The 25,178-nt window shown below is 40.7% G+C and overlaps 1 protein-coding gene across 1 annotated transcript in view; it reads left to right on the top strand.

Annotated features, from left to right (window-relative positions):
* The window catches only part of PHF11 (PHD finger protein 11), a 196,737-nt gene extending 172,682 nt beyond the window's left edge, over window positions 1–24,055 (top strand). The window contains exons 18-23 of the mRNA XM_075851785.1: window positions 3,998–4,040; window positions 6,369–6,483; window positions 12,200–12,364; window positions 12,617–12,919; window positions 15,597–15,800; window positions 21,534–24,055. Coding sequence (XP_075707900.1) covers window positions 3,998–4,040; window positions 6,369–6,483; window positions 12,200–12,364; window positions 12,617–12,919; window positions 15,597–15,800; window positions 21,534–21,984 — 1,281 coding nt within the window. The 3' untranslated portion in view covers window positions 21,985–24,055. The remainder of the gene's footprint in view (window positions 1–3,997; window positions 4,041–6,368; window positions 6,484–12,199; window positions 12,365–12,616; window positions 12,920–15,596; window positions 15,801–21,533) is intronic.
* The last annotated feature ends 1,123 nt before the right edge of the window (window positions 24,056–25,178 follow it).

Genomic DNA, 25,178 nt, shown 5'->3' with positions numbered 1-25,178 from the left:
GGTGCCTGTGTATATAAAGTGCTTAGTGCCATTTTGCCAGGTGTCTACTTTCAGAAAATATATAGGTAAGGGGGCAAAAGTGTGAAAATTGTCATGGCTACGAGAAGTGCTAAATGTCAAAAAAAACCCTGGCAGCGAAAGAGTTAGTCCAATTAACACCATCCCATTTGTGAAGCATGGGGGGCAGTATCATGTTGTGGATGTGTTTTGCCGTAAAACAAGTGCACTTCAGAGAATAGATCGCATTATGAGGAAGGAGAATTATCTAAAGAAATACTGAAGCAACACATGAAGGCATCAGCCAGAAACTTGGGACTTGGTTGTAAACTGGGCCTTCCAGCAGGACAATGATCTTAAGCATTATTTCAAAGTAGTGACAAAATATCATTAAGACAAGAAAAGTGAAAATCTTGAAGCAGCCATCACAAAGTCCTGTCCTTAATCCCAACATTTGTGGACTGAACTAAAAAAAACATGTCAAAGCAAGGAGGCACACAAACTAACACCAATTTCAGAATGGATAAAAGAGTATGTGAACATTTGACCCATTAGGCTCTGTTTATATCTACATCATGCCTTCCATTCACAGATGCCACCACGCTGTGCCGAATCCAGTGTTAGGCAAAGCCAAATAGAGCACAACAGAGTCAATTGACTCATAATAAAGTCCATTGGGGTTCTGCCGTGGTTTCCATTGTTTGCCAGTAAGCAAGCAGCATGCTGCACTATTTTTGCCATCAAAAGTGAAGGAACTGCCAACGGATACTAATTTACTTAGAGCGTAATTACATCATTTTCAGGTGACTTTTCAGAATAAGCTGTCATGTTTGTACATGAGGAATAACGTTATTTCTGGCTGTTATATGCATTGTTTTCTGCATTTATTTTTTTTAGCAGTTTTCCCCACTGCAGGCATTATCTCTAATTCTCAGTTGTCTCTGAGCTAGTCGGCGAAGCACACGTATAAAAGGAGAATCCTTCTATCCTATCTCTGTCATATACATATAGAATCTGCTGCAGCATGGCAGGGATTATACAGCAGAAATGAGCAGTGTAGCTGAGAATCCAGCACTGGGGTGAGACCGTAACACTTACCAGAAGCTGCAGCAGGTCTGTCTGTGTCTTTCTCATGCTGCTCCGAATGCCACCTCCCCTCTCCATAGACTTGTATGGGCAGCGTGTCCGTGTCTCTTTCTCTCTCTGCTCCCTCCTCCTGCTCCCCCTCCCTTATCCATAGACTTGTATTGGCAGGCAGTGAAGAGACCCCCACTTTCTGTATTCCACCTGTAACTAGGGACGGATTTTTCTTGACAACACGGCGGGGACAGCAGATTACAGGAAGGGAACAGTAAATTAAATAGTTGATATATATTAGGTATACTAGATTATCTAATAATTAGACTATTAGATTAGCATAAATTGTTTGAAAAGTTAGTGTCCATTTAACACAGGAAATGTATGCCAGCTTGAGTTGTTGTGAAAAGTTTGAATGTCTTAAGCCCAAAGGCCCTTTTACACAAGCCAATGATCGGGTGAACGATTGTTCGTACGAACCCTGGTTCCCGATAATTGCCCTATGTAAACCTGGCAGCAGTCATGCAACAAAGTAACAAATGCTCGTTCGTGGCTGTTCGGACATTTTATGTGGCCCCCAAAAAATGGTCGCTTGTCGGCAGTATATCTCTCTGTGAAAAAAAAATATCCTAGCAAGGAGGCACACAAACTAACACCAATTAAGTAATGGACACACTAATTAAGGAATGGACAACAATTCTGGTATGATCTGAAACTTTTGGAAGGTTACCCCAAACATTTGCTTCAAGATAAGCAATTAAAAGGCAATGTAAACGTTTGACCCATTAGGCTCTGTTCATATAATGACGTTCGTTGGGTTTCTGCTGTGGTTTCCTCTGCTTTGACAGTAAGCAAGCTGCATTCTGCGCTAGTCTTGTCATCAAAAGTGATTTTTGACAGAGCCGAGCCTTCGCTATTATGTTGAAAGTAGTTTATGTGAAAATAAAGCACATACCCTAATTCACTTAGCAGGGGAATGGTATCAAGACATTCAAACTTTCACAACTCATAAGCCCAAAGGCCCTTTGCATGGGCTGATGATCGGGCGAACAAGCGTTGTACGAACTCTCACTCCCGATCAATGCCCTATGTAAACAGGGCGGCGATCAGCCGACAAAACAGCAAATGCTCTTTCACGGCGGTTCGGATCCTTTATGCGGCCAAAAAAATGGTCGCTTGTCAACCTCACATTTCTCTATGTAAACAGGAGATGCGATTGTGACAAGTTTCAAAATGTATGTAGACAAATGATCGTACTAACAATAATTCATCCCCCATACATTCTGATCATTTTTCAGTTTAAATAGAGTAAACGAGCGCAGATCGTCATGCTGTATTGTCGATTGGTGCTCCTTTGCCAGGCAGAAAATCTTCCTGTGTCAATCCATATTAAGTGTATGTAAACTTTCAGCCTCTACTGTACCTCTGGAGGATAATTTAGCTGTGCTGGGGATTTTCCATGGTGTACTCTTGAATGCTGAGGGTATGTTCACACGGCCTATTTTCAGCCGTTTTTCAGGCCGTAAACGCCCCAAAAAGTGGTTAAAATTGCCGGGGGTGAATGCCTCCAAACATCTGGCCATTGATTTCAATGGGAAAAACAGCGTTCTGTTCTCACGGGGCGTTTTTTACGCGCACGCGTAAAAAAAGCCTCGTAAAAAGGAGTGCATGTCACTTCTTGAGCCGTTTTTGGAGCCGTTTTTCATTGACGCAATAGAATAATCGTTCCAAAAATGGCCGTAAAAAGCACCGCAAAAAACGCTGGTTGCTTAAAAAACGTCTGAAAATCAGGGGCTGTTTTCGCTTGAAAACAGTTCCGTACTTACTGTTTTGTTTTTTTATGTTTTTAATTAGAGCACAGTATTCTTATATATACTGATCTGCTATATGTGCTCATCAGCACATAATATACCGATTTAATAGGAGATAATTGTATGTTACTTTGTAATAATATGTGACCGACACTATGTATAAGAAGCACACAGTGTAAAGCCAGGCTCCTGTTTAACTTGCTGGGAATTAGCACAACTATGTATTACAGTAATATATAACCAACTTCTACTAGTGAGTGGGGTACCAGCCATACAATCTGTTGAGAGGTAAAGAACAGCAAGTATACAAAATGAAGTGTTCTCCTTTTTAAAATTTACAGAAAATACAGAAAGTCCAGTGAGATGAGCAAGAGTTCACACTAAACCCCAAACTAAAATGCATCACTCTCTCTATACTAAGTACAAGACATATCGCTTAATATTGATATTACCAGTATACAATTTTAAAGTGTTTAATAAAGTAAATATACAGACATGAAGTGTACCTACCTGTGAGGTATGTAGGACTGTATCTCAGGTGTCTAGAACCCGGATCCAAGCTTGACAGTCAGCAAGAGATAAACTACCTGTTTTTAAATATACCCTTATGTCCTAATCAGACAGTTAAAGGGGTTGTCCACGACCGGACAACTCATGACTTATCCACTGCATCGGTCACCAGTATATGATCGGTGGAGGTCCGACACCCTGACCCCGCACCGTTCAGCTGCCTCCGGGCGCCAGATGTTTTGAAAGGCATGCAGTAATTGGAACCAGAAGCAGATGGCTCCGACCACTGCATATCAGCCATTTTGCAGAACTACAGCTCTGCTCCTAATCACTTGAATTGGAGCAGAGCTGCAGCTCGGCCGCTATTCCGTGACCGGAGCCATCTGCATCCGGCATGGACATTCGGTGCCCGGAGGCAGACGGAGCAGCTTATGGTTGCAGGGACCAGTTGTCGGACGACCCCCACTGATCATATACTGATGACCTATTCTGTGGATACATCATCAGTTGTCCAGTCGTGGACAACCCCTTTAAAGAATATTAAATACTAAGTCTATAACGTCAGCAAGCAGATTTACTTACTTCTCATTTTATTCTTTCAGGCTGGGAATTATCTGCATGAAACTTCAGAAAATCAGGGTTCAGGTATTTTTTTCTCGTAGTGGATAATTGTATTTGATGGTGTTTGTAGCCTACATTTACGGTTTAGATCTTATATGGATATACAGAGAATCATTGATAGCCACCGTATTCTGTCCCAAGGTGGCTCTACTTGATGGATAATGAGAAAAGGAAATGGACAGATTAATTCTACTCTAGCCATATACATTTATTTGTTATTTAGCATAAAAATAAATGTGCAAGTTGCTGGTTCCCATTGTCCAGAGGGGAGTTAATAAAGTTGGATACTGGTATGCAGTGGGTATTAGGGGTGGTAATGATACCACAATTTGGACTTCGATACCGATACTTCGTATATTATTGTGATTTTCTATACCAAAACGATACTTCCAACAATAAAAAAAAAAAATGTCCTATTTTCTAATGTGAGGCACATGGTGTTATTAACTTTGAACCTCCATGTGCCTCACATTAATAGTGATTAACCCCATCATGTACCTTAGAGTCATAATGGGCAACATTGGGTTAATGGTATATGATGGGGTTAATTACTATTAATGTGAGGCACATGGAAGTTCATAATTAATAACACCATGTGCCTCACATTAATAAGTGACCCCATTATTTCCCTCACATAATGCCAACATTGGGTTAACCCCTTATGGACATTGCCAATTTTGGCTTTGGGGACAGAACAACGTTTTATTTTTTCCTCTTGGAAATAAAATAAGTTTTTTTTGCTTGACATAGCTGTATGAAACTTTGTTTTATGGTACATTTACAATATCGCTTAATTTATTTACATTTTATTTTTTTTTAAATGCAGAAAAAAACTGTTTTTCTATTCTTTTTTACAGCATACACCTATCACAAATGACGCTATAAATTTGTTGTACAGGTTTTTCCGTTTGTGACGACGCTAAATATGTATATTATTTTATAGATTGGGACTTATTTTAATAATGTTTATTGTAAAAAAGAATGTGCATTTGTATATTTTTACAATTTTTTATTACTTTATGCCAGTACATTAGCCGGTGTACTAATAGTACACAGGCAGTTAGGACATACCTAAGTATGCCCTAACAACAGGAAATATGGTCAGACTTTCCTGGAGTCCTTCAATGGACCCTGTGCGGCCTGCTCATATATGGTATGTCCCCTCGATCGTGTCACAGGGATTCCCTGTGATGCATTTAAATGGGAGGTCCCCCCTGCTCATTTTCCCTGAATGCCGCAGTCAGCTTTGATCGTGGCATTCAAGGGAATAGCCGTGGAGATCAGAGGTTTCTCTGATCTCCGTCAGAAAGGGGTTGCGGCTGTGTAAAACAGCAATTGCCCCACTCCTGATCGCAAGCACATTTGTGCTGAAGACCGAACATGGGGGTGTTTAGCAGTGCACCTGCCATGTTCTCTGTCTTTAGGGCCATCACATCATGCTACTGACTAAATTCATGTGTTACAATACTAAGCTGTGCGGCCGCACAGCTTAGTATCAAAATACATGAATTAATGGTATTGAATAGTTTGCGGGTGCATGGCATCAAATAGCAGTGATATTTCAATGCACCGTGCAACCCTAGTGGGTATGGGAGATAAGTAAGTTGCCTGGTATCAAGTGGGCAAGGAGGGGAGGCTACATTGTGTCCCCTGTAAAAGGGTGCATAGGTTGGGATACAAGATATGATTAGGTTCTACGTGTCCAGTATTGGGAGTTCGTACTAGATAAAATACATGGTGTCTACAGTGGAGATGGTGTGCAAGTTTTAAGCAGCATGCTTTGTTTAATTTAAGTTTGTTAATACTCTGTCAACTATAGGTGGGTCAAAAAACAAGACAACTATTATTAAATTGCTCACCCTCTAATGGTAATGGGATGACTTAGTCTGAAGCTTTTCAAAAATATGTTTATTTTAAAAAAAAATAATGTTTTGAATAAGACTATGTTAACACTTTAATGGAAAAAGTAGCAAAGTGCATCGAGGAGGGGGCTTGCAGGCTGGCAAGAGATTTATACAACGTAGGAAAGAATGAAGTTTCTCAGAACACCCATATAATATAAAAAGAGCTTTATTTGTTCATCTTAAATATCCAAGGAGGGCACAGGTTAGGCGTGTTACAGTTTACGTGTTAGAGCTTACGCATTTCGAACAAGACTGTTCTTACTCATAACATGAGTAAGAAGAGTCTTGTTTGAAACATTTAAGCTGTAACACGCCTAACCTGTGCCCTCCTTGGATTTTTAAGATGAACAAATAAAGCTCTTTTTATATTCTATGGATGGGCTGAGGAACTTCCTTATTTCCTACGTTGTTCACACTTTTCCCAATATTGCATTTCAAATTCTGATAGTTGATCCCATGAAAAAAAAGGTTCTGGTGTACCAGGAAAGAGAGGAATCCACTACCTCAAAGAGAAAGAGATTCCAGGATTTTGATGAGGTTTTACCAACCATGAAAATCCAGCGGTAAGTATCACTCATATTCTTGAAAAGTGAATGCATAAATTAAAAGAATAATTTATTTAAAGTGTTGCCCCTTGACCCCAGTAGGAACAGGAACACAGACTAAATTACCCCTCCCCACCTTCGTACCTCTAGTGTTTCCTATTCTTACTGAGGACAAGGTCATATTCTGGATGAAAGGGGACCCTGTGTCTGGTGACGGGCTGTGAGGAATACAATGCATATAGAAAAAGTTATAAAAGCTAGGTACAGAAGGAGAGTTTATTGATCTATATTTATGCAAGATTATCTTATCCTACAAAAATGGATGATTCCTAAGGAAAATTCTATACAAGGTAGTAGATAAGAAAAAAGGCTTTCCAAAGTAGCATAAAAACTCCAAATGGAAAAAATTTGACACTCAAATTCCCACACACAGAAATATATGGGAAAAGAGTCCCAAAATTAAAGTTACCCCAAAGAGGAAAAACATAGAGATTTAATTCTCAAGACAGTGCCCATGGAAACAGTGAGGCCAGGACTGTCAAGTGGAGAGAGACTTCATTTTAAGAGAGGGATACTGAATAGAATTTGCCTCTTGCCACTTCAAGAATTTGTTATCACCAAGCAGTCTTTTTACGAAAGCGATATTGAATAGAATTTTCCTCTTGCCACCTCAAATATTTGTGATCATCGACCAGTCTTCCCCCATCAAAAACGTTTGGATGCTGGCGTACATCTTTTACCTCAGTTCGGTGCCAGAAGGAGGAATTGGAGGAACAGCTCATATAATGCGATATTAATAAAATGCACTTATTATAAATAAATAAAATGTATAGGTGATATTCAGTCAAACACAGATAAACCCCTGCCCACAACAGTTCTGCTAAAAGAAACATTTAAAACCACAAAATCCACAGATAAAAGCAATTTATTTATCAAACAGTTAATCCACTAATCAAATAATTCACTGCCATTAAAATATTACTAAACATATTCCAATTCCCAAAAAATATTTGACTAAATGTTCACATAATATCAATAAATAAGTGTCAACACGACTCCAACACTCTGAAGCTCAGGAACAAATATAGCACAAGATACAGGTAGAAGGGCACGGGAACAATGGGAATAGGGTAACACTAAGGGACCATTTGCTAAGACTTACATGGGTAAACACACCAACGCTCAGGCAATGAGTGAATGGGCAGAGCCCCTTTTATAGCCCAGGGTGATCATGGGCTAATTAGAGATTCTTTTCATGTGCTCGCACTACGGGACCCAGTGAAGAAAGGCGGAAGTCAGTGTTGGCGTCTAGTAGGAAGGAGATGCCGGCCAGCACTCAGAGTCATTGCCACGGCTGTCGATTGGTGAGTAGGAACGACGGTCCGTGGCCATGGCCGTTACAAGTAAGTATTAAAAGTTGCAGATGTAATATTTTGTGCTAAAAAACTTTTCAGTTATAATGGTTATTTTACTTGTAGGACAAAGTATTAATAATAATTGTTATTCTATTTGATTCCAATGTTATTCTATTTGATCCTGAGATTTCAAAATACTTTCATCAAGTATTGGAGATTCAAGATGGAGTCATAACAAATGTGTAGTTTTTCTGATAAAAAAGAACCCAGTAATGACCACCTTGAAACTGCGAGAACTATGATTTCCCTATTCATATGAGTGATAAAAAAAAATCCTAAGGTTCGCTATAGAAAAGAATTCTGTATTCCAGTGTTTTAGTTTGTAACACTATCATTTGGAATCTCTTCAGCTCCCATAAGTTTTACCAGAGTTGTAGCAAATAAAGTGGCCTACATGGGACTCGAGTACATTTTATTGTTCTATATCTGGATGACTGGAAGATTGCATCCAGATGTATTTGGATAATTCAGCAACAGTCCCTCTCATTCGCTATCAGTGGGACCAAAGACAACAAACCCTACACAAAGAGCTTTTCCTGGGCCAAAGGCCATAAGACAGATTTATTGTCCTTGCTGTGCCTCGATTCTGTCTAGTTGTGTGCCTGTTTTGATGGAATGTCATTTATTATTTTCTTGAGCCAGAAATATATATATTTTTTGTGCCATGTTTGTATTTTGTAAAAAATTGGCGTGATTTTGGCTTGTTTTAGTTTGCGACACATCAAGCCCATTTTTTAGCCATTTCCTGGCACAAATACTTGTCGCAAGCTAAACAGGTCCAAGGTGGTTTAAAGTTTGAAATATTTTTCTTAAGATGCGCCAAATTTATCATTTAGCATGAGCCCCTGTGATAAAGTTGGTGCATTTAGTCTAAATCATTCTAAGCTGTCTGAACTTAAGACAGTATTAGTAAATTTCCCCTAATGTTTTCCTATCATTAGTAGTGGCAAACTCATCACAGGACTCGATCCAGGCAAATGGAACCAGGAAGTCTTCTCCTTTTTCTTGGATAGCAGAGGTTGACTTCCTCAGATAGACCTGTCTGCAACTAAGCAATGTCCTACAAATATAATAGGCTTCAGTTTCTCAGAATAACAAATTTCTTCTCCTTACTCCAGTCCACATGGCTCAATAGCTTATTCCAATGCTAGCAATCAATCATTAGAAAAACCTCCCCACATATAATGATCCCTTGTAAGGAGCATTCATTAAATGCTTCTTATTCTTCTGTATACAGCAATAGCATATATATATATATATATATATATATATATATATATATATATATAATATTCAAAGAATAGGCAGCACTCCGCAGTAAATGTGAAAAAAGGGTACTTTTATTGCCCCCTGTGCAACGTTTCAGCTCTGTCGTTCAAAAGTTTAGGGTCACTTAGAAATTTCCTTATTTTTGAAAGAAAAGCGCCGTTTTTTTCAATGAAGATAACTTAAAATTAATCAGAAATACACTCTATACATTGTTAATGTGCTAAATGACTATTCTAGCTGCAAACGTCTGTTTTTTTAATGCAATATCTACATAGATGTATAGAGGCCCATTTCCAGCAAACCATCACTCCAGTGTTCTAATGGTACATTGTGTTTGCTAACTGTGTAAGAAGCATAATGGATGATTAGAAAACACTTAAACCCTTGTGCAATTATGTTAGCACCGCTGTAAACAGTTTTGCTGTTTAGAGGAGCTATAAAACTGACCTTCCTTTGAGCTAAAAAGAGACAAAATGATAGTTTTTTACCGCTCAGACGGTTGTCGATGTAAAGTCTGAAGTTTCCATCAAGGGTTTGACCTTCCCCCAGCTAGCATGCAGAAAGAACGATCCAAATTTCCACTGGTGTGTATATCTCGCTGGTACTTGTGGTTCCACACTGAAATGAAACTGCAGAATTGCAACTGCTTGCTGTGTAGATCCTCGTACTTGATGTTCTAAATCTCCAACAAGGCAGAAAAAGGAGATAGTGCACTACCTTTTGGAAACTACAAATTCCACGAGTTTATTCCATACTTACAAAAATAGATATAGAGAAAAGCATAAGATAAGCTCTTGTAACACGCCAAATAATGCAACCCTTTGAGCTAGTTGAGAATCTGGAGCATTACATTTGTGGGTTTGATTAAACTCTCAAAATGGCTAGAAAAAGAGAGCTTTCATGTGAAACTCGACAGTCTATTCTTGTTCTTAGAAATTAAGGCTATTCTATGCGAGAAATTGCCAAGTAACTGAAGATTTCCTACAACGGTGTGTACTACTCCCTTCAGAGGACAGCACACACAGGCTCTAACCAGAGTAGAAAGAGAAGTGGGAGGCCCCGCTGCACAACTGAGCAACCAGACAAGTACATTAGAGTCTCTAGTTTGAGAAATAGATGCCTCACAGGTCCTCAACTGGCAGCTTCATTAAATAGTACCCGCAAAACGCCAGTGTCAACGTCTACAGTGAAGATGCGACTCCGGGATGCTGGCCTTCAGGGCAGAGTGGCAAAGAAAAAGCCATATCTGAGACTGGCTAATAAAAGGAAAAGATTAATATGGGCAAAAGCACACAGACATTGGACAGAGGAAGATTGGAAAAAAGTGTTATGGACAGACGAATCAGAGTTTGAGATGTTTGGATCACACAGAAGAACATTTGTGAGACGCAGAACAACTGAAAAGATGCTGGAAGAGTGACTGACGCCATCTGTCAAGCATGGTGGAGGTAATGTGATGGTCTGGGGTTGCTTTGGTGCTGGTAAAGTGGGAGATTTGTACAAGGTAAAAGGGATTTTGAATAAGGAAGGCTATCACTCCATTTTGCAACGCCATGCCATACCCTGTGGACAGCGATTGATTGGAGCCAATTTCATCCAACAACAGGACAATGACCCAAAGCACACCTCCAAATTATGCAAGAACTATTTAGGGAAGAAGCAGGCAGCTGGTATTCTATCTGTAATCGAGTGGCCAGAGCAGTCACCAGATCTCAACCTCAAAGAGCTGTTGTGGGAGCAGCTTGACCGTATGGTATGCAAGAAGTGCCCATCAAGCCAATCCAACTTGTGGGAGGGGCTTCTGGAAGCATGAGGTGAAAGTTCTCCCGATTACCTCAGCAAATTAACAGCTAGAATGCCAAAGGTCTGCAATGCTGTAATTGCTGCAAATGGAACATTCTTTGACGAAAGCAAAGTTTGAAGGAGAAAATTATTATTTCAAATAAAAATCATTATTTATAACCTTGTCAATGTCTTGACTATATTTTCTAGTCATTTTGCAACTCATTTGATAAATATAAGTGTGAGTTTTCATGGAAAACACAAAATTGTCTGGGTGACCTCAAACTTTTGAACGGTAGTGTATATATATATATATATATAAGACACAAACCACTGATACTAAATTGTAGCAACTCAATGCGCTCACATGTTTGAAAACCGTAGAACAGTCCATATTAAAATAAGCAGAGATGTTCGGAGACTCAAAACCTCTTGGCTAGTTTTAATATGGACTGTTCCAAATACTTCTAAACAAAGCAGGAAGACGGTTACATCTATTTGTGGATTGTAGTATTATTCTACACCTCAACACAGTAGTAAAATAGTAACTTATATTTGATAGATTACAGGTGGATCCTGCGTGTGCGAGAAACGCAGTACCCGCTGACAATAAACCCATCGAGTCCGCAGGACTGACTGATTCAGTGTAAAACAAATGATACAGCTGCTCTGTATATAGAATACAGAGCAGCTGTATCTCAAAAAAGAAAAATAATTTTTAATAAAAAGGAATTCTAAAGTTTCACCAATCACACTGTTTGAACTTTTCATAAAAAAATAAATAACTCCCTTTCAAACGTGTACATGGCATTTAATTCTCTAAAGCCCACTCAACTCATTGTATTTTGGTCTCTAGGGTTGCTCGGTCTAATGCTTCTATTAAGCAGTCTGTACAGACTAGCTGTATCACACTCTCAGGACTTATCCTGTAGATAAAGTCTTGCAGACTATGGTCCTTCCATGGCTTTGTTTGATATTTCTCTCGTGATGAAGTTAAGCGGGAAAAATTGGTAAAAGAGGAATTAGTTCCCACTGATAAATCAATAACATGACTTCAACATGACAGCATTACTTATATTACGCTCTATTTTAAGAGTTATGTAAGAAAATAATTATGATGCATTAGCTCCGGTGCATGAGTAATAATTTGTAAGCAGCTAGAGGTAGTAGGGTGTGGAATGGAAATTTAACCTGTGTTCCTATTTCAACATTTGGACTCATTGAAATTGAATTACCGGTAAAAACTTATTACTCATTTTCCGTTTTAGAACTGAAGAAAATGTTCCTGAACAGCTGGAAATGCCTGAGGAGCTAGATGAATATTATTCCAAAGAAAATGAACTGCTGGAAGAGGCAGCAAAGTCAGGACCTTCAAGGGTGGACACTGCACCTAGAAGGGGGTTGCAGAGTCCCCTCCACAGCAGCAAAAGCAGGTAAAGTTTTCACCCTGAGAGAGTTGGAGATATATATGATATTGATGGATTTGGCCTTGTAGTTGCAGGCCAGTGTCGGCACTTGCCACGGGACAGGCAAGCCAAATATATGTCATATGTCCTTGCCCCTGTAGACTAATTTCATGCACCCCCAACCTAGCCTGAACTCAACATTTTACTAAGCAACCTAGTTCTTGTGGATCATCAGTTTAAAACATTTGTCTAAAAGAAGTACTCTTTTTACCTTTTTAGAACTGAAGAAAATGTACCTGAACAGCTGGAAATCCCTGAGGAACAAGAGGAATATCATTCCAGAGAAAATGAAATGCTAGATGAGGCCACAATGTCAGAATTCGTACATCCTGAACATGCATCAGAACAACAATCTGGGCCTTCAAGTGTGGCCACTGCACCAATAAGGGGGTTGTTGCAAAGTCCCCTCCACAGCAGCAAAAGCAGGTCAAGTTTTCACCATGTGAAAGTTAGAGACCTTGATAATATTGATGGATTTGGTCTTGCAGTTGCAGACCAGGGTCAACGCATGCCACAGGACAGGCAAGTCAAATATATGTCATATGTACTTGCCTCTGCAGACTTATTTTCTGCATACCTAACCTTGCACGAACTCGACATTTTAACCGGTTCAGGACCGGGCTTTTTTTAGCCTTCAGTACCAGACACTGTTTAGCAATTTTTAGCTTGCGTTAGTTTTTCGTAGAAAATGCTTTATTTTTTATCATTTTTCTACACATCCTCCAACTATTTTAGAATTTTGGACTTATAGTTTGAAAATAATAGTAAAAAAAGTAATGTTTTACTTTCAGCTTATTATTTTTATTTTTTTTTAAATAATATAGTTTTACCCTAATTAGACCTTTTCTCTGTGATCGTCATTATCTACCGTAAACTTTTATATATTACATGTCCATTTTAGGGTAAATGGGTCAGGGCTGGCATTACGACAATGATTGGCGTGGGGAACTTTTTTTTTTTTTACTGGGTATTTTACGTGTATTTATTATTCAATTTATTTGCAGTTTATTTTAATTTTATTTTTTATTATTATTATGGTCTGTCCCTCAAAGGTCAGAAAAGACCTTTCGGGGGCTTCATTTAATAAAATTTTTTCTTTTACACCTTGTTTTTTTTACTGTAACTGTGCTATAGATATTCTTTGGCGCCGGTTTTAAGGAATTCGATCGCCGGCCGTTTACATACAGCCGGCGGTTAGTAACCAACCTTCGAAATAGGTCGGAGAAAGCTCAGCAGTCTCCTCCCTAAAATGTGTCAGGGCTAGCATTACAACAATGATTGGCGTGGGGAATGTTTTTTTGGAGTTGGTATTTTATGTGTATTTATTATTTAATTTATTTGCACTCTATTTTATTTTTTATTATTATGGTCTGTTCCTCAAAGTTCAGAAAAGACCTTTGGGGGACTTTATTTTTTTTCTTTTACACCTTGTCTCTCCACTGTAACTGGGGCTACACAGCAGCCCCAGTTACAGGAGATCAGCCCTGTTATAGTGACTATTGTCACTAATAAGGCCCCGCTGGGTACTTTGACCCAGCTGCACCCTTCCACTAACAGCATCCTGGCGATCATGTGAACAGTCACATGATTACCGGGACCAATAGAGGCATAGATCAGAGAAGATAGAAGCAGTGAAAGCGGCTTCTGTCTTCTCTTCAGGGTCCCTGGCAGTCACTGCCAGGCACCCGACATTTAGCTGCCAGATCGCTTGGGCAGCCCAGCTAAAACCTGCGCTGTATTTACACTATGGCGTGGGTTTTAACCCCTTCACGCAAAATCACGTAACTGTAAGTGATGAGGGTTAAGGGGAAGTATGGAGCGAGCTCACGGGCTGAGCTCGCTCCATGCACAGCGGGTGACGGCTGTTACACGCAGCCGACACCTCCCTGCAATGGGAGGAATCATCAAAGTTCACTTTGGTTCCGCCCGTTTAACACCTTAAATGCCGTGATCAATTGCGACCGCTGCATTTAAAGTGTTAGAATCAGGGGGGTGCCCCCTCAAACACGGCATTGCGCCCCCCTCACCGCGGCACGATCGGCCGGTTACAACGGTTGCTATGGCAGCCTGGGGGCCGAACAAAAGCCCCCAGGTCTGCCATCTTTGTACTCCTTTGAAGCTCTGCCTCCGGCAGGGCTTCAAAGGAGACTGTCAGAATCACGATATAGTGCAATACATTAGTATTGCAGTATATCATGCAAGCGATCCAACGATCGCTGCTTCAAGTCCCCTACGTGGACTAATAAAAAAAGTAAAAAAACATTAAATAAAGATTGTTTTTGGAGCATAACAAAAAGGTATTAAAAGTTCAAAAAAAAAAACTTTCACATTTTTCCCCTAAATCAATGTTAGAAAAATAAAAGTTAACATAACTGGTATCGCCGCGTCTGTAAAAGTCCAAACTATCATAATATAGCGTTGTTTAACCCGCTCAGTGAATGCTTTAAAAAATATATATATAAAACACGCAAATTGCTGTTTTTTGGTCACCATAGCGCTCCAAAAAAATAAAAAATAGAAAATGAGCAAAAAGTCGCATATACCCTAAAATGGTATCAGTGAAAACTACAGCTCGCCCCGCAAAACGTATGCCCTCACATCGCTAAATTGATGGAAAAATAAAAACCGTTATGGCTCTCAGAATATGGCGACACAAAAGTTTTTTTTAATTTAGCAAATGGTTTTATTTTTTTAAAAGTGGTAAAACCTAAAACAAAACCTATAAATTTGGTATTGCCGTAAGCGTATCAACCTGTAGAATAAGGTGAATGTCGTTTTTACTGTCTGATGGACACCGTAATAACAAAACCCCCCAAAATATGATGTAATCGCTGTTTTTTGCCCATTTCACCCCACAAATAATTTTTGTTCATCTTCCCAGTACATTATGCAGTACAATAAATGGTGTCCTGGAAAAAACAAGCCCTCGTATGGCGATCTAGACGGAAAAATAAAAAAATTATAGCTTTTGAACTGTTGGGAGAAAAAAACAAAAGGGAAAATTTGAAAAAGGGCTGCGTCTTGAAGGGGTTAAGAACCTCGACCGCTGGCCGTTTACATACAGCCGACGGTCGGCAACCAGTTAATGATCAACCTTCGGACTAGGACGGAGAAAGCTCAGCAGTCTCCTCTCTAAAGTACTTGTGGGTCATCAGTTTAATACATTGTTAAAAACAAATTTGCTCTTTTTACCTTTTAGAACTGAAGAGAACGTACCTGAACAGCTGGAAATGCCTGAGGAACAAGTGGAATATAATTTCAGAGAAAATGAACTGCTGGAAAAGGAAGCAGCATCGGGATTAGAAGAGTCTGATCATGCATCAGAACAACAATCCTGGCCTTCAAGGGTGACCACGTCACTTAGAAGGGGGTTGGAAAGTCCCCTCCACAGCAGCAAAAGCAGGTAAAGTTTTCACCATGAAAAAGTTGGAAATGTTGATGATATTGGTGGATTTGGCCTTGCAGGCAGGAAAGCCAAATATATGTCATATGTCCTTGCCTCTGTCGGTGACAGTGTGCAGCGGGAACTGGGAGGTCACCGACAGCTAACACTCTCCAGTCACCGGCAATGGACCCGTAAAAGTGGTCCAATGCCGGCGATCGATGTAATCGGTGGATCTATACAGATCCACCGATTTACATCATTTGTGCAAATAAAGTGTTAAAAACCGTTTCCAGGACTTGTAATTAAGTCCGGGAACGGTTACTATGGAACACCCATATGCCCCATGTGACCGGCAATGTACCAATAGCAGCGGTCCATTGCCGGCGATTGCTGTGGCAACCACAGTAGCAATCACAGTGCGTTTTTAGCCGTGGGTGGGTAAACCCCCCCGACAGCTAACACTCCCCAGTCACCGGCAACAGACCCGTAAAGGCGGTCCAATGCCAGCGATCAATGTAATCAGTGGATCTCTACAGATCCACCGATTACATCGTTTCTCCAAATAAACCTGTTAAAAACCTTTCCTGGGACTTGTAATTCAGTCCGGGAACAGTTACTATGCCCCCCCGCCCCATGTGACCCGCCAATCACAGTGCGTTTTTCACACAGGGCGGGTGAATAATACCGGACACAGGCTCTGATCACTTTCATGGTGAAGAGAAGTTGGCGAGATCAAAGCCTGTGTCATGTTGTGTGCCCCACACAAAGTTAAAATCAGAATTAACCCCTAATTTCCTGCTCCCCTGTTCCTAGTGTGTGACCCCACACACCTCCCAGTGTATAAGGGAGATTTTCTTTTTTTCTTTTCCGTCCATAAATCACTAAAAATAATTTAGTTGTTAGGTAGTTGTTTAGGTCGTCTATGTCAATATGTCGCGTCAGTTAGTCAATCAGTTGTCAGTGTCAATCCGTAGCGTCAGTCGCGTCACTTGTCAGTTAGTGTCAATCCGTCACTGTCAGTCGCATCACTTGTCAGTAAGGGCCCGTTTACATCAACAATGGCTTTCCGTTGCGGGGTTCCGTCAGAGGTTTCCGTCGGGTGAACCCCGCAACTTGAAAGTCAAACTGAAACCACAGCTTCCGTTTCAGTCACCATTGATATCAATGGTGACGGAAACATTGCTAATGGTTTCCGTTTGTCACCATTCTGGCAGGTTTCCATTTTTCCGACGGAATCAATAGCGCAGTCAACTCCGCTATTGATTAGCAATGTTTCCGTGACCATTGATATCAATGGTGACGAAAACGGAAGCTGTGGTTTCAGTTTGACTTTCCATTGCGGGGTTCACCTGACGGAAACCTCAGACGGAACCCCGGAACGGAAAGCGAACGGTGATGTGAACAGACCTTTAGTCAGTATCAGTTAGTAGATGGTACTAAGTGTTATTAACAAAAAAAAATTGTGTTTGTCAGTGTTAGTGTTTAGTGTTTTCCGTGAAAAAATGTAAAAACCCAAAAAAACTTAGTGTGTCAGAGTTATTAAGCGTTACTGTTTTATGTGAAGAAAGGAAAAAAACTCTTATACAACTGTTTGTTACAGCTACGTGTGTATAAACTACATATATATATATATATATATATATATATATATATATATTATACACACACACAAATTAATAAAATGGCTGCGTAACATTACATCGCTGAAGAGGCGTATACCTTGATCGCGTCCGATACGGACTCAGCGAGTGGTGAGGAACCAGAGTTCTTTCTCTCGGCCTCCTCCTCCTTCAGTGACAGTGAGGAACCTCCTCATAGTCACAGGAGGGTTAGTGCCCAGGTTCTGCCTAACCCTGAAACTGACGTTCTGCCTAACCCTGAAACTGACGTTCTGCCTGACTGGTACTGCCAGCAGTGATTGGTCACTACCAACCATTTAGACCCCCAAAATCCCAGAATATACTGCTGCGGCAGGAATTCATGTGCACACAGAAGGGCAGCCTCTAATTGGATTTTTCAAATTGTTCTGTATCGACAATTTGATAGAACTTATCATGGACCAAACCAACGTTTACGCCCACCAATTTATAGCCGAACACCCCAACTCCTTTTATGCCCAGCCAAATCGTTGGCAACCGACTAATTGTGCAGAAATGCAAACATATTGGGGATTAGTCCTCAACATGCATCTCACTAAAAAGCCCAAAGTGAGATCCTATTGGTCCACGGGCATTTTATATCATTGTCTGTTGTACCGAAATACTATGACCAGACTCTGCTTTGAGGCCCTCCAAAAATGTCTGCACTTTAGTGACAGCTCCCAATGCCCCCGGCATGATCACTCCAATTCTGACAGACTTTTTAAAATAAGGCCCCTCATAAGCCTTTTCTCCCAAAAAATTTCCAAAATCGACACTCTCGACAAAGAGATTTCAGTTGATGAATCCCTGGTTCACATCATGGGCGGGTTGAAGTTTTGCCAATATTTGCCCAATAAGCGCGCCAGGTACGGGATAAAGGTCCACAAGCTGTGTGAGACCGGATACACACATGCTTCCGGATCTATGAGGGGATGGACCAGATAATACAGCCCCCAAATTGTCCCCCAGTCCTGTCCAGAACAGGGAAGATAGTGTGGGTCCTCCTGCACCCAATGTTAGATCAGAAGTACAACTTGTACTTTGGCAACTGGTACACAAGTGTACCCCTGTTCAAATGTCTAAAAGACAAAAAAAAACAGGCGTGTGGGACAGTCCAAAAAAACAGCGGCACCTTCCCAAGACCCTCATGAGCCAATCCCTGCAAATTGGAGAAAGCAGGGCATTGCTGCAGGATGGGGTCCTGTGACTGAAAAACCGGGATAAAAAAGATGTTTGCATGCTGACATCTATGCATAATGCCAACTGCACCCCTGTCCCCACACGTGGACTCACAACATCCACGATGAAGCCTATGTGCATTAAGGCATATAATAAATCCATGGGGGGGTTGACCTGAATGACCAGGTGTTAAAACTGTACAGTGCCATGGGAAAAAGCTAGGCAGTGTACCTTGTACAGATGGAACTGTACAATTCATTTTTAATTTTCCGTAAAGCTGGCTACCTGGCTACCTAATTGGAGTACCAAGAAATAATTATAAAATTTCTTCTGCTTGGAGACGAGGTGGGGGAATTATTGCCGTAATCGGGAGAAATTGCTTTACAAATGTTGGGGTGCTTTTTCTCCTTTCTACCTTGTAAAAATGGAAAAATTCTATGTTTTGTTCAGAAAAAGTAGATTTTGGGGGATTTCCACTGCTTTGTACCTTCCAGGATGTTGCAAACACGACATGGCACCGAAAAGCATTCCAGCAAAATCTGAGCTAAAAAATCCAAATGGTGCTCCTTCCTTTCTGAGCCCTGCTGTGGGTCTAAACTGCAGTTTATTACCACATATTGGGTATTGCCGTAATCGGGAGAAATTGCTTTACAAATGTTTGGGTGCTTTTTCTCGATGTTTTTTTCAGAAACAAAAGTATATTTTCATCTTCACACACTAATTCCAATTAATTTAGCAAAAAAAGAAAGGTTAAAAACGGACTATTTCCCTAGATAAATTCATTGAGGGGTATAGTTTACAAAATGGGGCCACTTTTGAAGACCTCTTCAAACCTGACATGGTGCCTAAAATATATTCTAAAAAAAAGGAGGCCCCAAAATCCACTAGGTGCTCCTGTGTTTCAGTCCATTAGCACACTAGGGCCACATGTAAGATATTTCTAAGATCTGCAGAATTTGGGCAATAAATATTGAGTTGTGTTTCTCTGGTAAAACCTTTTGTGTTACACAAAATTTTTTATTACTTATGAATTTCGGCAAAATAAATGAAATTCTAAAATTTCACCTCTACGTTGCTTTAATTCCTGTGAAATGCCTAAGGGTATGTGCACACACACTAATTACGTCCGTAATTGACGGACGTATTTCGGCCGCAAGTCCCGGACCGAACAGAGTGCAGGGAGCCGGGCTCCTAGCATCATACTTATGTACGATGCTAGGAGTCCCTGCCTCGCTGCAGGACAGCTGTCCCGTACTGTAATCATGTTTTCAGTACGAGACAGTTGTCCTGCAGCGAGGTAGGGACTCCTAGCATCGTACATAAGTATGATGCTAGGAGCCCAGCTCCTTGCACTGTGTTCGGTCCGGTACTTGCGGCCGAAATACGTCCGTCAATTACGGACGTAATTAGTGTGTGTGCACATACCCTACAGGGTTAAGCGACTTTGAGAATGCTGTTTTGAATACTTTGAGGGGGTGCAGTTTTTAAAATGGGGTGATTTATGGGGACTTTCTAATATATAAGGCCCTCAAAGTCACTTCAGAACTGAACTGGTCCCTGAAAAATAGCCTTTTGTAATTTTCTTGAAAATGTCAGAAACTACTGCTAAAGTTCTAAACGTTGTAATGTCCTTTAAAAATAAAAGGATATTCAAAAAACGATGCAAGCATAAAGTAGACATATGGAAAATGTAAACTAGTAACTATTTTATGTGGTATTATGATCTGTCTTACAAGCAGCACACAAAAAATGGTGACAGCACACTGCGAACACCAATGTAACCTAAACCACTAAATATAAATAAATATGCATTACATGCTAAATCTACTTACAATGGGGAGGTTCTTAGTGTACATTATGATCAAAAAGTGTTTGCCCACCTGCCACGACAAGGCGTCCTCCGTAGGTGGGGACCTACTCTGCAAATACACCCGGAACTGGGACTAAGCCTACATATATCTGGGGATGGTAGGAATCAGCATTAAACTAATTAAAATCACCCAGGGCAGAATGGGAGGAGTGCAAGAACAAAAAATGGAGGCAGTGACTAACCTTACATATATGGAGCACATAAACACAAAAGTTTGAACAGCACATTCCAACAAAATGACACAAAACGTGTTTGCAGGTGCAAGAGCACCTGTGACTGCAAATATACAGCACGCAAAAAAAATGGCGAAAGCACACTGCGAACACCAATGTAACCTAAAACGCTAACTATAAATAAATATGCATTACATGCTAAATCTACTTACAAGCAGATACATTTAAATTCTATTTTTTTGCACATCTTCTCGAAACGTTGGTGTTTTTCACAAATAAATATTACATTTGTCAACCAAATATGTCACATAAACTACAATAGGTCACGAGAAAACAGTCTTAGGGCCGGTTCACACTGAGTTTTTTGGCGAGTTGTTTGACGTGGTAACCGCTCCGCAAAACGCACCAAAAAACATCCGTAATTGCCTCCAATTTATTTTTAATGGGAGGAGGAGGCATTTTTTTCCCACGAACGGAAAAACCGGCTCGCGGGAAAAAGAAGGGACATGCCCTATCTTCGGGCGTTTACGCCTCTGACCTCCCTTTGACATCAATGGGAGGCAGAGAAACCGTATTTCGAAGTGTTTTATGCCCGCGGTGCACAATGGCCGCAGGCGAAAAACGTCGCGAAAATTGGCGTGCAGGCAGAGGAAAATCTGCCTCAAAATTCCAAACGGAATTTTGAGGCAGATTTTCCTCCTACAAAAAAACTCTGTGTGAAGCCAGCCTTAGAATCGCTTGGATAGGTATAAGCATTCCAAACTTATTACCACATAAAGTAACACATGTCAGATTTGAAAAAAATGTCTGTGCCGCAAGGCCAAAACAGGCTACGTCTTGAAGGGGTTAATACATTTTTAAAAACAAATTTGCTCTTTTTACCTTTTAGAACTGAAGAAAATGTTCCTGAACAGCTGGAAATGCCTAAGGAACAAGAGGAATATCATTCCAGAGAAAATGAAATGCTGGAAGAGGAAGCAGCATCAGGATTAGAAGAGTCTGTTCATGCATCAGAACAACAATCCTGGCTTTCAAGGATGACCACTTCACCTAGTTTGGAAAGTCCCCTCCACAGCAGAAAAATCAGGTCCAGTTTTCACCTTGAGAGAATTAGAGATGTTGATGATATTGATGGATTTGGTCTTGCAGTTGCAGGCCAGTGTCGGCGCTTGCCACAGGACAGGCAAGCCAAATATATGTCATATGTCCTTGCCTCTGCAGACTTATTTCATGCACCCCCAACCTTGCCTGAACTCGACATTTTAATAACCAACCTTCAGACTGTGTTAAAGGGATCTCAGCAGTCCCCTGGTAGGGGAATACCCCATGGTCACATATAGGAGGGGACGAAATCTGAGTGATCGCCTGATACATAGCCATCTGAATCCACAGACTAGATCGATCACTTGGTTAAATAAGGGTTTGTTGGGCACCTATCGACGCGGCTCGTGTAGGGCATATGAATCTATAGCATGCAGCAAAAGCTTTAGAAGCTCGAGTACTGGTGAGATTTTTGACGACGGGTCGTATAAAAATTGCAGAACCAAAGATATTGGCTATCTTATTACATGTGGATGTCAGCGACAATATGTTGGAAAGACAAATAGGGAGTTCGGGAAGAGGATTCGGGAACATATAGGAGATATTAGAAGAAAGGAGGACACTGCGGTGTCTCGCCATGTGTGGGAATGCCATAAGGGGGATACCAAGACCCTCGGTTTTCAAGGAATCGAATCCATCAGACCATCAGCAAGAGGTGGAAACATTGAGAAAAAAACCTTGCAGAAAGAAGCACAATGGATTTTTCGATTACAAACCATTAACCCATCTGGCCTAAATGAACAGATTTCATACAAATGCTTAATCTGACCTGTACCTATTTCCCTATTACATCCTGATCCCTTTTGTCCCTAATTCTACACATGCACAAAGTTGGACTTTTCATCATTAGGCCTCATGCATCCAATTTGGTTCTGACTGTATACATGTACCTTACTCCCAGTATACCCTTTTTCCCAATACCAGGTTTATCTCCTTTGATTATGGCCTGTGGATCAAACTTTAAATATCTGTTATAAATTATACTACTATGGACACCCGAGTCCGGGTGCTTCTCTTTATTCTACCCTATTTTTTTCTTATGTATATTTACCCTAGGCGATGATACCCCACTAATAACCTACTAAGGGCTCAAAGTTAATGCATACAATTGTATGACATCCATAGTGCCGATGTATTTTAACATCGCATGACCATAGCTTCTATGTTAATATTTTAGCTACCTTAGTCTAGTTTCAGCAAGTATGTGTCTATTGGGGAACAATAATATACACAGGGTTAAATCCTCGCTTTGTTTACCTGTGAATCTGCATTGAATACAATGCAATTCCAAACCGCCTGGAGCTCCCCAGGGTTACTATGGATGCTTCGGTGTCCAGGTTCGCTGACTGGCTGAGACTTTGGATGCGTTCCACGATCCGGGACGTCAGTAAATGACGTGCTTGATTAGGATTGGTCGGCAGGTCACCCCACGTCAGTCGGTGGGAGGGCTTAAGCCTTTAAACATCTGGAATTTCTCCGGCGCGTATGCGGCCAGTGAATTAGTGCACGCTAATAGTGCACGCTATTTCTATAAGCACAAAACAGTGCATACCGGCTATAATACCAATTAAACTTAATCCCTGATGATGTACTCCATGAACCTGGGGTACTGAAACGCGTTGGATTATATCACTTGTGGCAAGGTTCCAGAGAAAGTGTATACTATAAGGAGAGTGCATGATCAATGGCTGGATACATGTACTAGCACTTACTGACGCCTCCCACATCTCTGACCGCTTAGGATTTAAGGGGCTTGAGAGCCAGCTTTTATAATATCATTAATAAAGAATTACTATTTTAATCGTTCCTTCAGGCTGTAATTAACTCGAAATTATATGAACGAAACTCTTTTACCATTAAATAGTGAATACAGTGAATACAGTCCGACATTGTTTTCTGGGTTTCGTTTTTACGACTTTTTCCATACAGTATAAACAACAACTTAACTTTATTCTGCTGGTCAATGCGATACTAAATTTATATAGTTTTTTTCAATGTTTTTACTACTTTTAAAAAAACAAAACCTTTTGTTATATAAAAAATTGTTTTCTGTTACCATATTCTGAGAGTCATAACTTTCTTTCTTTTTTCGTCGATTGAGCAGTGTGAGAGCTTAATTTTTACGGGACGAGCTGTAGTTTTTATTGGTACAATTTTTTGTACATTTGACTTTTGATCACTTTTTATTACATTTCTTTTAGAGCTAAGGTGACCAAAAAACAGTGATTCTGGCAGTTTGTTATTTTTTTCCAACGGCCTTCACCATTCGGGTTAAATAATATATTGTAATAGTTCTGACTTTTACGGATGCGGCAATACCAATTTTGTTGGTTTTTTTTTGTTTGTTTTTTTACATTACTTGAGAAACTGTAAAAGGTTTTTTTTTTTTACTTTTTAATATTTTTTACATTTTTGTACACTACTGAAAACTTTAACTATTTTTTGCATTTTTTATGAGTCCGTCTAGTGGATTTGAACCAGCAATCATGAGATCACTGGTACAATAAACTGCAATACAAATGTATTGCAGTATATTGTCACTTTTACCGGCTTCTTTTAAGCCCTACCAGAGGCAGGGCTTAACAGGAGCAGAAAGAAGGCAGACCTGGGGTTATTTATTAGGCCTCCGGGTTGCCGTAACAATCATCGCCAAACCGCGATTGCGTCTTGGTCGTAATGCGCTGTTGGAAGGGGTCCACCCCCCTCTTTCTAACAGCTTAGTTGTCGCAGTTGCTATTGACTGTGACATCTAAGAAGTTAAAAGGCCAGGATCATAGCTCTCTCTGTTCCTGGCCGTTAGTGCGAGGTGTGAGCTGTAATACATGGCTGACACCTGCAGCATATGGTGCGGGCTCAGTGTGTGGGCCAAGGTCCGGCCTTAGGATAGTTGGCGCACTGTGCAAAATTATCTTTCGGCGCCCCATCCCATCATAAAAATAACGCCCCAGAAAAATGTATGGTGGCCCCACACAGTATCATTCCCCTTTAGTGCCCCACATACAGTATAATAATAATATTTAATAATGTAATATATTATAACCCCTTCAAGGACACCGTATTTTGTCCTCTAATTGTGCCCGCACCGTATATTGCACCCAGAAGTTCCCTTACACAGTATAATGTCCACTTAGTGGCATCCACACAGTATAAAGCCCCCCACCCCTGGCTACCACACACAGCCCCCCCCCTTGTAGATAGTGCCCCCCTGTAGATTGTGCCATACAGCCTTTCTGTAGACAGTGCCGTAATCTCCCGCCTCCTTGTAGACAGTGCCGTACACCCCCCTCCTCCTCCTTGTAGACATTGCCCCCCCAAACAAACTAACTGAGCTTCTCCACAACGCCGATGACGGGATCCTAGCGTAGGCCGGCATGATCCTGTAGCCTAGTACAGAGTTTCCCAACCTTTTCGGACTCGAGGCACCATTGGAAAA

This window comes from Rhinoderma darwinii, chromosome 2 (genome assembly GCF_050947455.1).
Source record: "Rhinoderma darwinii isolate aRhiDar2 chromosome 2, aRhiDar2.hap1, whole genome shotgun sequence".
NCBI lineage: Eukaryota > Metazoa > Chordata > Amphibia > Anura > Rhinodermatidae > Rhinoderma > Rhinoderma darwinii.
This window is presented reverse-complemented; position numbering and strand designations above follow the sequence as displayed.